Source organism: Vombatus ursinus, unplaced genomic scaffold, assembly GCF_900497805.2.
Source record: "Vombatus ursinus unplaced genomic scaffold, bare-nosed wombat genome assembly UNPS02011334.1, whole genome shotgun sequence".
Taxonomy (NCBI): Eukaryota; Metazoa; Chordata; class Mammalia; order Diprotodontia; family Vombatidae; genus Vombatus; species Vombatus ursinus.
This window is the reverse complement of record NW_020951112.1, coordinates 9443533-9457656: the sequence shown is the minus strand read 5'-3', so window position 1 is coordinate 9457656 and position 14124 is coordinate 9443533. Positions and strand designations below refer to the sequence as shown.

Genomic DNA, 14124 nt, shown 5'->3' with positions numbered 1-14124 from the left:
AGCTCCAGGCTCAAATATAAAATTTTCTGTTTGGCTATTAAAGCCCCTCTCTTTTCTACCTTTCTAGTCTATTCATTCTCATACCTCACTCTCCTTCACACCCTTTACAGGTCAGTGAAACTGACCTCCTTGCACCTTCTCAAACAAAATATCTCTTGTCTCCATGCCTGGAATCCTGTCCCCTCATCTCTGCCTTTTGACTTCCCTCAAGACCCAGCTCATATCCCACCTTCCATAGAAAGTCTTCCTCAGTCTCCCACCATCCCAACTGCTAATGCCTTCTCCCTCTCACCTTCCATCTAGTTAACTGTATGTATCCCCTACATATCTAGTTACTTACACATTGTCTCCCTCATTAGGGTATAAGCTTCTGAAAGGCAGGGAATTTTTTTATGCCTTTCTTTGCATCCTTAGTGCTTAGCTTAGTGCCTGGCACATAATAAGTGCTTAATAAATGTTCATTAACTATCTGAGATGGGAAGGACTATAAGGGTTCAGCATTGCATATCCTGTTAGACTCACTAGATGTGTCCAGTAGTTTTGCTGAAGCAATTCTAATAGGGTATGCAATATTCCACACTCATAATCAATCTTCCTCTCCAACAATCACATCAATTAGTCTTGAGTAATTTGAGTTATTTTTTTTTCTCTTACAAGGGAAGGGTAAGGGAAAGGTAGAAGTGGGTGAATGGCTAGTGATGACTGGTGTAAAAAAAAAAGGCATCAACGAAGCTTTTATTTTTTTAAAAAAGGAAATTGAACTCTTTATTAAACAGCCAAACTAACATCAACTACATTTATTTAAAAAAATAATGGCACCTGTTTTGAGTTCAGTTATGACCACATATCGCGAGGTGAAAATATACTAAGACTTTACAGATTTTCTTTTTCACATTGGTTGACATAAAACTTTATAGCCTGCTACACAAAATGGTGACTTGAAGGTGGACACATCAGACTTGACAGCCAGATAAGAGCTACCTTTACCATCGATGACTACAACCTAGGCTGGCATTCCCTTAGACACAAGCAGTGCTTTTTTTGTTGAAACATTTCTCTCAAACACACACAAAAGAAAACCACACTGCACATGCTTTAAATAAATAAAATTTGCAACAAACAAATCAGGTCTGAAACAATCTATGTACATACATTATTTCCAAACATCTTAGAACAGAGAGCATTTGGTTGATTTGTGGAAATTGACTGTTTTTATTCTTAACGGGGGTTGCCAGTCAGTCTGTTAATTGCAATGTTTGTTTCTTTAGGTTTCTAAGTGTTTTAGGATGTAGGCAGCCCAGATCCCTTCCTTTCCTAATTTAAATCTGCAGACTGTTAATCCCTCAGAGTGGGAACCAAGCCACCATGTGAAGCCATCTCTCCAACGAAAACACTGCATTTTAAATTCATCGTGTTTGGGCTTTAACATTAGCTAAGGAAATACACATGATACAGCCTCCAATTTATTGGAAGAACCCTACACAAAGTTATCCAGGGTGGCTGGGCTCCGAGGCTAGCCTATTAAATTCTCAAGTCTAGCACTGTAGATTAGAACCTAACAATCCCACGTAATCATGTTTCTCTGGGAAAATGCATTCAGAGTCTCCAGGATGCCAGGCACATACTTTCCCCCAACAAATCTACAGTGAGGGCCAGGGGACCCCTTTCCAAGCCACTGTTGGTGGCTCTATGCCTTAAGCCCGAGGGGTGTGGTGGGGCATGGGGTCAGAGGGTGCCTGTCAGGGCAAAGGCAAGGAAAAAAAATACATCTTTGTCTTTGGCTGATTGCCAATTGACTTCTTAATTTTCCTTTTAAGCATTGATCCACAATTTATTAGAGTAGCCTGCTTCCCCTTCACTGTCAGGGATTGAAGGTTTACTTTTATAACATACTCATAAACACATCCCACCCTACCCTTACCCCTTCCCACCTTCTCATTTTTTCCACTTGGACTCTAAAGAAAAATCACAAGTTGGTGCAATTAGAGCTTCTGGAAACCCAGATCTGAGAAAATCAGATTCAGACAGTCTTGGCAGTACTGGGTATGAAAAGAGGATTTGGAGTAGGGAAAAGGGCCAAAGGGTCACTTTACTGGGGGCTTGGTGGTTTCAGGATGCTGCCCCTTACCCCTGGTAGTAACTCTCACCTCCAACCCTCCCCTGGCCTGAGGTGAAAAGGGAGGGTAATGGGACTAGGGCTGGTAGTTGGAGAGGTAAAGCTGGCCCTGTGAGCTTAGGGTTAGAACCAAGAAGGATGGGGAAGGAAATTATGAGGTATAGCAACATGGTTCCCCATAGCCCCCTTCTAGGCAGGTTCCAGGAAGACCATTTCATTTAAGTCATTCATTTCAATTCAGTGACCACCTATTCATTATACACGTATGCATAATTGTGTGTTTCTTAAAAGTCTCCAAAGCAAGAGAACTGTGTTGTTGGGTTTTTTGGACACATTATAAAAATGTTTCCTTCCCATGCTAGGAATTGAGTGATTCAGAAACAAACTCAAAGGACACAGAGGTAATTGATGGCCAGAGGGAAGCCGGTCCTAGTCAATACTATTGAACTTGTAGAGACGATCAATAGAAGCCTAGGAACTGGAGGAATGAGTTATAAAAGCAGTTGGGTGAAAATATCACACATGTGGAGAGGGGCAGTGTGGGTGGGGCTATAACCAGCCTCAGGGAAGCTCAATCTAACATCTCATTAGGGGGGCAATATACAACACGAAACAGATTCTCAAAAATAATAGAGCTTAAAGATGGCAGGTAAGTCACCCCCTTCAAGTGGGCAATGTAGTGCTTTGGTTACCGGCTCCAACTTGAACTAAGGACTCTTTTAAAGGCAACCTGTGGGAAAGTATATTCAATGATCAAGAAAATCGGGGGAAGCCCACCAAATACAAAAAGCTTCCTCAATCCCCAAGGATGTTCAGTGCTCTACATCCCATGACAGCTCAGTGGGCACTGTGTTAGGCAACACAAAAAATTGGCTTTCCTATGCTTAAGACTTTAAAAAATCCTATCTTCTTATCCATGGGGACGGCAGGAGACAATGGGGGATAAAAGGTTAGTTGGCCTACATGTAAATTTGAGAAAATTCCTTAATGTTTAAATTCCTCAGTGTTTAAAATGTATAGTCACTTCAAATGCATATATTTTCCTGATATGATTGCATCCTATGTTTCTACTAAGAAAAAATTAGATATTAAATAAGAAGAGTTCATCTATTCTCACTAATGTTTTCAATTTACAGTACACCATCATTCTCCCCATTTAATGGGGACATAATAGGGTGCAAAGAGAAAAGTCTTATTCAGTTATTATTTTTTTTTTAACAGAACAAATCATAATGAGCAGATGAAAAGTATACTTTGCCCCTGCAAAGTATACCATCGGCTACTGGGTCATAAACTTTCAACGAGGCTTCAGAACAAACTCTGCCCTACTGGTGGATTCATTAAAACAAAGTGTTCTAGTTATCTGGAAGCTGGTCATATAAATTTAAATCAGCATTCACCACTAAAGAATAGTTTTAGGATATCACCTATTAACATAAGTTTCAGGATTTTGTCAATCACAGACATTCAGGGTTATCACCCCTCTCGAGCTGTTTTCACTCCCTAGTCCCAGAAATTGCAATATGACCAAACAGCATCCCAATGAAGCCTCATTTATTTCATTCCAAATGTTTACTGATTCATACTAGAGTGAGAAGATTCACTCATCAGAAGATCTTAGCAGTGAAAAGAGAATCAAGCAGTTTGATTACATGAATAAACAATAAATAGGGGGCCAAACATTAATTCCCCATGGGAAAAAACAGATTTTTACTCATTGTTTCCAAACGAAAAGAAATAGCAACACAAACCATTACAGAACAAAGACATTCCCACCCCTTCCCATGAGTATTTTGGGGCTTTCCTCTGAGAGTAGACTCAGGATCCTGCCTGTGATATCAATGAATGACAAATACTACAATTTATTTTTCTGTTCATGGGTGTAGGTGAATACTGATCATTAAACACAGACACGGAAAGGAAACTGAAACTCACCTATGTTCTCCTCCCCAAGAACCCAAGACCCTTCCACTTAACCCTGGCTTGGTGAGTCACTCAATTAACTTGTAGAACAGATACCTCTGGACAAGACAGAAGTCCTAACAAACACCAGGAAGGGACCTCAGCTCTTCCCTAGAGCTTGATTCAAAGAAATTCAACAAACAAGAGACTGAATATTCTTCTTTAAGCTTGCATGACACGAAAGTAGTCACACCTATTTTTCCCCCCAGAGGCTTGCCCCACCCATTCCCTAAAACCACAGTTCACACAATCACATTAAACAAGAGATTTCCCTAAGAGCAGCTGTTTGAAAAATATTGCACTTTGTTCGAATCCAAGTCATTAAAAACAATGTTTCCTGAAGACAAAAAAAAATGCATGGATGTTTTAACAGTTCTTCATATTAAAAATTAACACATATACACACATTCCTGCACAACTGAAGGAAGGTATGTTTTGAATAACATGGAGCCAAGTAGAAAATTTCTACTTACACAGTCTTTCCATTTTCTTCCTTTTGCTTTTTAAACATAAAGAAAACCTCTATGTCAAAGAAAGCATTTTTTTCCTCCTTACTCAGAGGCTAAAAAACTTCACACAAGTTGGAACTTTTTAGAATGCTTTAACTTCAATGACATTTTCCATAAGACCGCAAGAGACAGGTGGCATCTCTAGCTCTAATGTTCTCATAAGTTATTCTTTCTCTAATCTCCCGCCTTCCCAAGAGGACCTTATCGGTGCAGTGGGTGATTTCACTATCCACTTCAATCACCATTCACTCAACTATCTGCCCTAAAGCCAGACATGACATCATGCTCTCTTTAGAGGCGACCAAGAAGTCATGCTGAATCAAGGGTGTCTCCCTTGCTTCCTATAGCAACATAACATTGTCATTCCTATGTTTGCATATGCTTTGAGATTTCCCACAGAGAAAAACAGAAAGGGGACCACATCTTCTGAAAGGCTGATTGTCACATAGTAACAGGCCGGGGTAGTCCTCAAAGGACCTGATACAAAATACAAATGACTTCCAGACCAACTGATAATCATATGAGCCATGTGGAACTATTTGGCACATTCTAGAGAAAAAATAAAGTCACTAGTCAGTTAAGATAAAATCAAGTGGAATGATTAAATCCACTCATAAATCCTACAATTTCAAGGACAGTAGATCCCCATTGAAAATCCTGATGTTGGGCTACTAGCGTGTTAGAAGGCTTTTCATTGTCCCCATGACAACTCTAGTGAATCACTATGGACACGAGAGCCCTAACTGTGGACTAGCTAAAGAGATTGGGTACCTCTGTAGAAAAGAATCTTTTGATGTTTCTAGCCCTTATGCGCATCTCTTTTACTAAGCCAAACTCTCCTATTTCTCTGGGAGGCAGATCATTGGAGAAAAGGGTTTGCTGAGACACCCAATTTCAAAAGGTAGATTTTGAAATCCACTTTGATCCTCCTGACATTTCCCATGCACCAAATCTTCCTGACCCAGCCCCAAAAACTTAAATAAAAACAAAAAAGTTAAATTAAAAACATAAAATAAAACAACCGACACTCCCTTCTTACGCTGTGCTGGTTTTGCAGAGTGGAAATCTGTTCCAATTAAGGCAGCAAGTAGTGAGGGGAGAATCTGACAAGAGACAGGCTAACCATGGACAGTGATTAAGTAGGCAACTGCTATCGGGTTAGAGAATTGCAATTATTTACAGGTTACAGCTCGAGTCCTCTTGAAGCTGCCATCCAGTGTGCACAACAGCTCCTTTGAAAAATTTGGTAGTTAGTATACGTGGAAAAAAAGGTTTACTCTCTCGAAAGGAGGTGAAGTCGGGGTGAAGAGATTCATCTTGGTATTACTATCCGCTCGATGGCGCACAGAATATGATCCCAGTTTTTACAAAATATCGCGAGAAGCGTGACGGCAAAGAAGGTGCCGAGGATGTGAAAGCGACTCTTCATCATGGGAGCGACAAACTTGGCGATGGTGGAGACGCACACCAGGATGACCGTCATGAAGGCCAGGATCACGTTGATGCACTTGCCCAGGAGGACTTTGGCGTTCACAGCGTCGGACTGCACGGCCTGCTGCTCCTGCTGGTGGAGCTCGAGCTTGGAGATGCGGGTCTGGCAGGACTCCAAGGCTTCCTATGGGGATGGGGGAATAATAATGGTTAGTGTTTATAGAGAGCTTTCAAGATAGAAAAGCACTTTACAAATATTCTCATTGCCACGAGCTTCAGGATGGGTTAAACTGGGTGATTCAGACTTGGGAAGACATCTTCCTGAGTTCAAATCCACCCTCAGTCATTTACTGGCTGTGTAAGCACTGGGCAAGTCATTTGACCCTGTTTGCCTCAGTTTCCTCATCTGTAAAATGAGCTGGAGAAGGAAATGGCAAACTCTAGTATCTTTGCTAAGAAATCCCCAAATGAGGTCACAGAGAATCGGACACAACTGAAAATGACTGAACAACAACCTATGAATTATAAAATGATGAGTGTTGGCTTGACCATTTCTTTTTTTTCTTTTTTAATTTTTTTTTAAGGCAATTGGGGTTAAGTGACTTGCTCAGGGTCACACAGCTAGTAAGAGTCAAGTGTTTGGTCTGAGGCAAGATTTGAACTCAGGTCCTCCTGACTTCAGGGCCGGTGCTCTATCTACTGTGCCACCTAGCTGCCCCATTTCTAAGCTCCGTTTTAAGTGTGGGCTTTCTCTGGCACATTCACTCAGTCTCAATCTATAAAATAAGAGCGTTGGACCTAATGACCTCTATGGTCTTTCCTGTCTCTAAATCTGTAATCCTACATTTTACAAGACTTGAACCAATCTTGATTCCAGAAACCACATGACAAAAGACACTTCTTTCTTCTATGTAGAAGAGTGGTAACCCATGAGTGATGAATGTTACAAAATCCCTATAGTTTCCAGTCTCAGCATGGTGATAGAGGTAGTTGTCCTAGAAAAGTGACTGTAGCATAAAAAAAATTAATAAAACTCTTTAAAAAAATTCTACTATTAAAAAAGATTCAGTTTCAAGTACAATCTTTTTTTATATATATATATAGTTGTTTGTATACTGTCTCTTCTATTACATTGTAAGCTTCGTGAGGGCAAGAAATGTCTTTTGCCTTTCTTTGTATCCCCAATGCGTAGTACAGTGCCTGGCACATAATAAGTGCTTAATAATAAGTATTTATCGAGGCAGCCAGGTGGTGCAATAGATAGAGCACAAATCCGGCCTCAGACCAAACACTTGACATTTACTAGCTATGTGACCCTGGGCAAGTCACTTAACCCCAATTGCATATATATATATATATATATAATAAGTACTTATTGACTATTTGTTCTTTGTGAAGAACAGAATTCTTTAAAAAAATTTTTTCTTAAATCTACTATTAAGCTTCCAAGGCATCTACCCTATGAGTTTCTCAATGGAAAGAAAAAATTCAAAGCTTCAATTGTATGCCTCTATCATTTGAGAAGAAAGTAATTCACACATTTTAATGATGTTATTCTAACAAAGGAGACAGAAGGAAAACGAAAAAAAATATTCCAAGATTTTAACTCATTTTGTCCAATAAGATCAAATGAGGGATATATGTGAAAGGACTTAGCAAATTTTTTTTTAATGCTCTACAAATGTGGCGCGTCTTTCAAACAAGAGCACTTCACAAAACCCAAGAATGCTACATAAACATGAAGAGTAGTTATTATGACTGCTTGAAAGAGCAATCATAATAATAGTTAGTGTTTATAGAGAGCTTTCAAGTTAGAAAAGCACTTTGCAAGTATTCTCATTGTAAACTCACAACCCTGGGACGTAGGTGCTATCATTTCCCTCATTTTGCAGAAGAGGAAACTGTGGCAGATACAGGAGAAGTGACTTCCCCAGGGTCACAAAGCCAGGAAGTGTTGGAGGTGGGATTTGAACTCAGGTCTTCCAGGCTCCAACTCTAGTGTTCTACTCCTGGTCACCTAGCTTGCACTAGGAAGCTCTAGCTAGGATTTGGGGATCATTTGAGGAAGCATGGTATAGTGCATAGTGCCAGAGGGTTCAAATTCTGTCTCAGATGCTTACTAGCTGAGTGACCTCGGGCAAGTCACTTAACATTTCTGGGCCTCAGTTTCCTCAACTGTAAAATCAGGGGGCTGGATTTCATGACCTGCAAGGTTTTTTTTCTGCTCTTGCTCTGCAAGTCTGTACTATTTGACAAAAACCTTTCCTTGTAGTAGAATATTACTAGTGACAATAACAGATTTCTGGAATTAGTTCACTGAGGACTACATTGTCCTGTGTCTTCAGAATGGGATCACGGATAGGGAATTTAGATTTAGTCGAATCCTCTACCTTAAAAAAAAAAAATCAAAGCGTTATTGATGACATTTGTTTTCCACATCATAGTCATTTCTTTGTACCTGCCCCTCTCCTAAAACACACACACACACACACACACACACACACACACAGAAATATACATTTACATAGAGCTTTAAAGTTAGAAAAATGATTTACAAATATTCTCACTTTAACTTCACAACCACCTTGGGAGATAGGAGCTATTATTTTATCCATTTTACAGGTGGGGAAACTGAGGCAGACAGCGTTCTCCCCTACACACACACAATTAAGCCAATCAACACAACCAAGTTCCAAATATAACATTTTGCAACTATGACGCTTCCCCATCTCTACCTGTCCAAGAAAAGGAAGGAGATACAGTTTTAGTTTTTGCTTATTTTACACATGAGGAAATTGAGGCCCAGAGAGGTTGATATTGAAAATGACAGAATAATTCCAAGTTCTTCCCAATGTACCCTTAAATATGCAAATAAAGCTCAATGGCAGCTAGGTGTCGAAGCGGATAGAGTGCTGAGCCTGGGGTCGGGAAGACCTGAGTTCAAATCCAACCTCAGACACTTACTAGCTGTGTGACCCTGGGCAAGTCACTCAACTCTGTTTGCCTCATGGCAAATCACTCCAGTATCTTCGCCAAGAAAACCCCAAATGGGGTCAAGGAGAGTCAAACACAACCGAAAACAACTCAACAACAACAACAAAGTTCATGGAGTGTGTTGCACATCTAGATATTACAGAGGAATGGGGTGATGTTAAACTTAAAACTGTACAGTCTTTTACCCTCCCCTTAACAGAAGTGACAAGAGTGGAGATAAAAAAACAAACAGAAAAAAAATTAGGTGGCTGAGGAAAGCCTCTGACCTAGCATTCATTCAACAAACACCTACTCCCCTATTTATTAACCCAGTATCCCTTGAGGGTAGGGACCATTTTTTTTGCCCCTATATCTCCAGTACTGGGCATACAGCAAGCACTCTATAAATGCTGGTTGATTGATAAACCTGCTGTGATGTTCAATGCCCTCTAATCTTGCCTAAGCTGATTACTGAAATGCATTTGCTCAAGTCATTTTTGGCTTAAAAAAAAAAAAAAAGGAGACAGCTAACAGCTCTGACACTCATTATAATTTTCCATTAAGTACAAACATTGGAGACCAAGGAATGGAGTTAATGCATTGCCATGGCAACTCTCATCACACCAGATGATCAAAGTTAAAGCATCTTCATTTCTTCTCATACAAAGAATACAACAAGCATTTTCTCTTAGTATGTACTAGGGAGTAGTACTATTATTACCATCGTGTTATAGTTTTGAGGGAAACTGAGGCAGACAGAGGTTAAATAACTTGCCCAGGATCACACAACTAGTAAGTATCTTATGCTAGATTTGAACTCAGGTCTTTCTGACTCCAGTCCCATTGTGACATCTAGCTACCTCCAAGCACAGTCCCTCTAGGTCTCAGTTTCTCCATCTGTAAAATGTGGGAGTAGATGACCCCTAAGATCCTTTCCAGCAGTCAAATCTGTGATGCTGGGAGACTCAGAAGCTCAGTTTTCTCATCTGTTAAATGGGGACAATAATATATACCTGTCTATCTCTCTGCAAATCTTACAGGGTTATGGATCTGTGAATTAGTATTATTTCCTCACACTACTTTTAGATGCTTTTTTTTCTTTTTTTGGGGGGTGGGGCGTGAGGCAGTCGGGGTTAAGTGACTTGCCCAGGGTCACACAGCTAGTAATGTCAAGCGTCTGAGGCCGGATTTAACTCAGGTCCTCCTGACTCCAGGGCTGGTGCTCTATCTAGCCACTGTGCCACCAAGATGCTTTTCATTGAGGGTTCAGAATAAATCTCCACATTCCCTGCCTGGAGGTTAACCTGCACCCTCGGCCCATGGCCATGGCCAGTCCAGGGTATGAATGCCCTTGGCGTAGCCTAGAGCTGGGCCTCAGAAGCCACTATGTGGCTGAGTAAGACTGTGCTGAGTAAGACCCCTGACAGCTTCACTACCCACCAGCATGACAAAACCACACGCTTAGTCATTTCCTTGGCAAGGTTTTTTCCCCCTTCTGTAGTTCAAAAGGGAAACAGGAATAAAAGCTTAAATTAAATTTTCTGAATCCCCTGGTGACTTTTCTCCCCCTCCTTCTCTGCTTTTCACCTCCCCCCAAATAATTTCTAGGTGATCCAAAAAAAAGGGAAGGAGGAAAGTAATCCAAGTACCAACAAAAGCCAGACACAGACAACCCAGATGACCGCCACATTTTGAAGCTAAATGACATCATACTGGACCCTTATAATGTACCTGCTAAAATGTAAATGATTAAATTGCCCAGGGTGATGGCAACAGCATTCCTAGCTAAGAGCAGGGCCAGAAATACCCCATAATCTATCTGCCAACCTAAGCCGATCTCCTCGGTTTGGGAGGTCAATGCTTTCCACCTTGCCTGGGATTGCCCAACGTTCGGAGGTTCTGGGATTATCAGCCAGGCAGCTGGAACACCAGCTAGTGAAATAACCGACCCCTGGTTTCACTTTGTGGAAAGCCACCATTCTGGCTGACATGTCTTGTTTTCTGGACTCTTAGAGCAATGGCTGCTGACTTGGGTCTCCCCACTTTAAAAGTCTGTGCCCTTTTCCAATCCTTCCTAACCCCTCCCCATATCTTAATGCCTTTCCACTGTGTCCCAGTGCCTGGAATGCATTTCTAGCCTCCCCTTTCTTTTTTTTTTAATTTTTAAATATTTAATTAAAAACATTTTTTTTCTGCCTCCCCTTTCACATCACAGAATCCTTGATTTGTTTTGAGCTCCATCTTCTTTCCACATGAAACCATTCCCTGTTTCCCCCATAAATTAGTGTGGAGGCTCTTACCCTGGGCTTTGGGAACTTAAAAAAATACATTCTGATGACTATGTTTCAATATAATCCATCTCCTTGGTAGTCTTTTGTATTTAATTTTATGCATTTAACATGATTCTGAGAAAGGTCCGTTGGCTTCACCAGACTGTCAAGAGGGTCATAATTAAAAGCGTGAAGAGTACTAGATAGCAATTTGCACACACCCCCTCCCCCCAATCATTTTCTATCTATCTCTATTTCCCCATATTGTTTCTCTTGGTTAGACTGTAAGCCCTCTGAGGGCAAGGACTATTTTTATTTTTTTTCTTTGTATCCCCAGCACATTAATGCATAGTAAATGCTTTGTTGTTATTGTTGTTTAGTAGTTCTCAATTCTCTCCGTGACCCCATTTGGGATTTTCTTGACAAAGATACAGGAATGGTTTGCCATTTTCTTCTCCAGCTCATTTTACAGATGAGGAAACTGAGGCAAATAGGGTTAAGTGACTTGCCCAGGGTCACATAGCTAGTATCTGAAGCCTGATTTGAACTCAGGAAAATAAGTCTTCTTGACTGCAGCCCAGCACTCTATCCATGGCGCTATCTAGCTGCCTATCCCTATTTTATAGATGAGCAAACTGAGGTAGACAGATGAGCAAACTGAGGTAGACAGAGGTTAAGTGATTTACCTAGGGTCACATAGCTAGTAAATATCTGAAGCTGGATGTGAACTCAGGGCCTCCTGACTCCAGGCCCAGCATTTTAATCACTGTGCCACCTCTCTGCACAGTAAATGCCTAGTCAATGCTCACTGAGATGTCCAGTCCTCAAACAGTGAATGAACTATTACTTAAAATAAGGCCCTGTGGGGTAAGAAAGTCCCAGCCTGGAGAAGGCCCTGCCCTCAAAATGCTTAAGACATACAGAAAAATAGGAGCTGACATTTGCAAGAGAGATTGGAATGGTATAGGTAAGGTATATTTCCAAATAACATTTTCACAAATATTTGTATACTTTACAAATATTACCTATTTATAAATGGTATGTTTACAAAGTAAATCCTGGGAGGCCTTAGAGGAAGGGGGTGACTTTCCTGAGCCTCCCCCCAATCTGGCTTACTGCCTAAAATCAGGGCTTAGAGGCCTTGAAGCTGATGCTCAAGTGGAAAAGAGGTGAGGGAGAGAAGAGTGTGGTAAAGTGGTTAGAGAGATGGCCTTGAAGCCAAAAAGACCTAGGTTCAAATCCTGCCCCAGTCCATATTGGCTGGGTGTGACCCTAGGCACGTCACCTAACCTTTTAGTGTTCCCTGGAATCCGATTAAAATGGAATTGGGAAATTTTGAGAAAAATAAATAAAAACACAATAAAACATGGAAGATGTTAATATATGGTTTTCTAAGCCAATATACACCCAAAGGGATATATTATACACATGTATTCTTTAGCAGCTTCCATTTCTGTTTTCATTGGACTTTGGGGCTCTAGACAATTCCCTGAATTCTAAATTGCAGAGAAGGTACAAACCTGCGTTGGTAGATGGAATTCTATCACCCGGGAGTTCCTTATACCAATGAAATCACAGGTTGTTGAAAAATAAAATAAAAAGAAAACAAACAGACATCACAAAATAGTGGAAATTTCTCATTTCTATCTGAGCAAAGAGGGATTTCTAGGATTAGAATTATGCAACCAAAAACAAATCCTAGAGATTGGCCAGATAGCGGCATAGGGGATACAGTGCTGGACTTGGAGTTAGGAAGACCTGGGTTCAAAATCTTACCCCAGATGCTTGCATAACCTTTACCAAGACATTTTCACTTCCAGGCCTCAGTTTCCTCATTTGTAAATCGAGGTGGGTGGGGCTAGACTAGATGATCTTTGAGTTGCTTTCAAGTTCTATAGCTACGATGCCACAATCTTGGCACAAATCTGACCTCATCCACTTTATTATTTTCATGATTTGATACTTCATCTCCCCAGGCCTCAGTTTGCTTATTTGTAAAATGAGGGGGTTGGAGGCCCCTTCAGGACTAGGTCTATCATGCTATAATCTAGCCCGACCCTTTCTAATTATGAACACAGCCATGTGAACCCTTCCCAGAAACCTCCAGAAGGGGGCAACCCATAGCTTCTAAGTACGAAAGTGATCTGGGTAAAGGGGGGGGGGCAGAGGAATGAAAAAACATGGCGGAAAGAACATTGGGCTCAGAAACAGAAGAGCTGGGCACAATCTTGGCTTTGGGGCTAAATATTCTTCTGATCTTGAGCAAGTCTTGGCCTCCTTTGGCCTCAATTTTCTGAGGTCTGGCTCTAGATCTATTCTATACCCTATAAAATGAAGGGGAATAAAGTGGGCTAGATGAGCTCTGAAGTGCCCCGCAGTCCTAAATCCACTAAAACCAATCAAAAGAGAGAAGGGTGTCATTATTCCCCCAAACTGGATGACCTCAGTCAAGCCTGTGATGGAGAGGACAGCACGAAGATGGCAGAACGGAGTGGGGAAGGATGCCCTTCCCATGCAGTACTATAACACGGTCACCCATGGTGGTCACCAGAAGGAAGGGCGAGGCTGGCAAAACTCCTTTCCCAAAGTGCATCTCCTTGACATTCTCTGTGCCCAGCCCCTGATGATGTAGTTGTAGCAGTAGTAGTAGGAGTAGGAGTAATAGTAGCAGGGGTAGTAGTAGGAGTAATAGTAGCAGGAATAGTAGTGGTAGTAATAGCAGGAGGAGGAGGAGGATTAGTAGTAACAGCAGCACGAGTAGTGATAGTAACAGCAGAAGTAGTAAGAATAGTAGTAACAGTAGCTGGAATAGTAGTAGTAGTAATAGTAGCAGGAGTAGTAGGAAGAATAGTAGCAAGAATCA

General features: G+C 41.1%; 1 protein-coding gene across 4 annotated transcripts in view; it reads right to left on the bottom strand.

Annotated features, from left to right (window-relative positions):
* Nucleotides 1–738: 738 nt before the first annotated feature.
* The window catches only part of TMCC3 (transmembrane and coiled-coil domain family 3), a 114679-nt gene continuing 101293 nt past the window's right edge, over nucleotides 739–14124 (bottom strand). For all 4 annotated transcript variants that reach the window (XM_027855839.1, XM_027855842.1, XM_027855841.1 and 1 more), the window contains exon 4: nucleotides 739–6202. In XM_027855839.1, the coding sequence (XP_027711640.1) occupies nucleotides 5900–6202 (303 nt within the window). In that variant the 3' untranslated portion in view covers nucleotides 739–5899. The remainder of the gene's footprint in view (nucleotides 6203–14124) is intronic.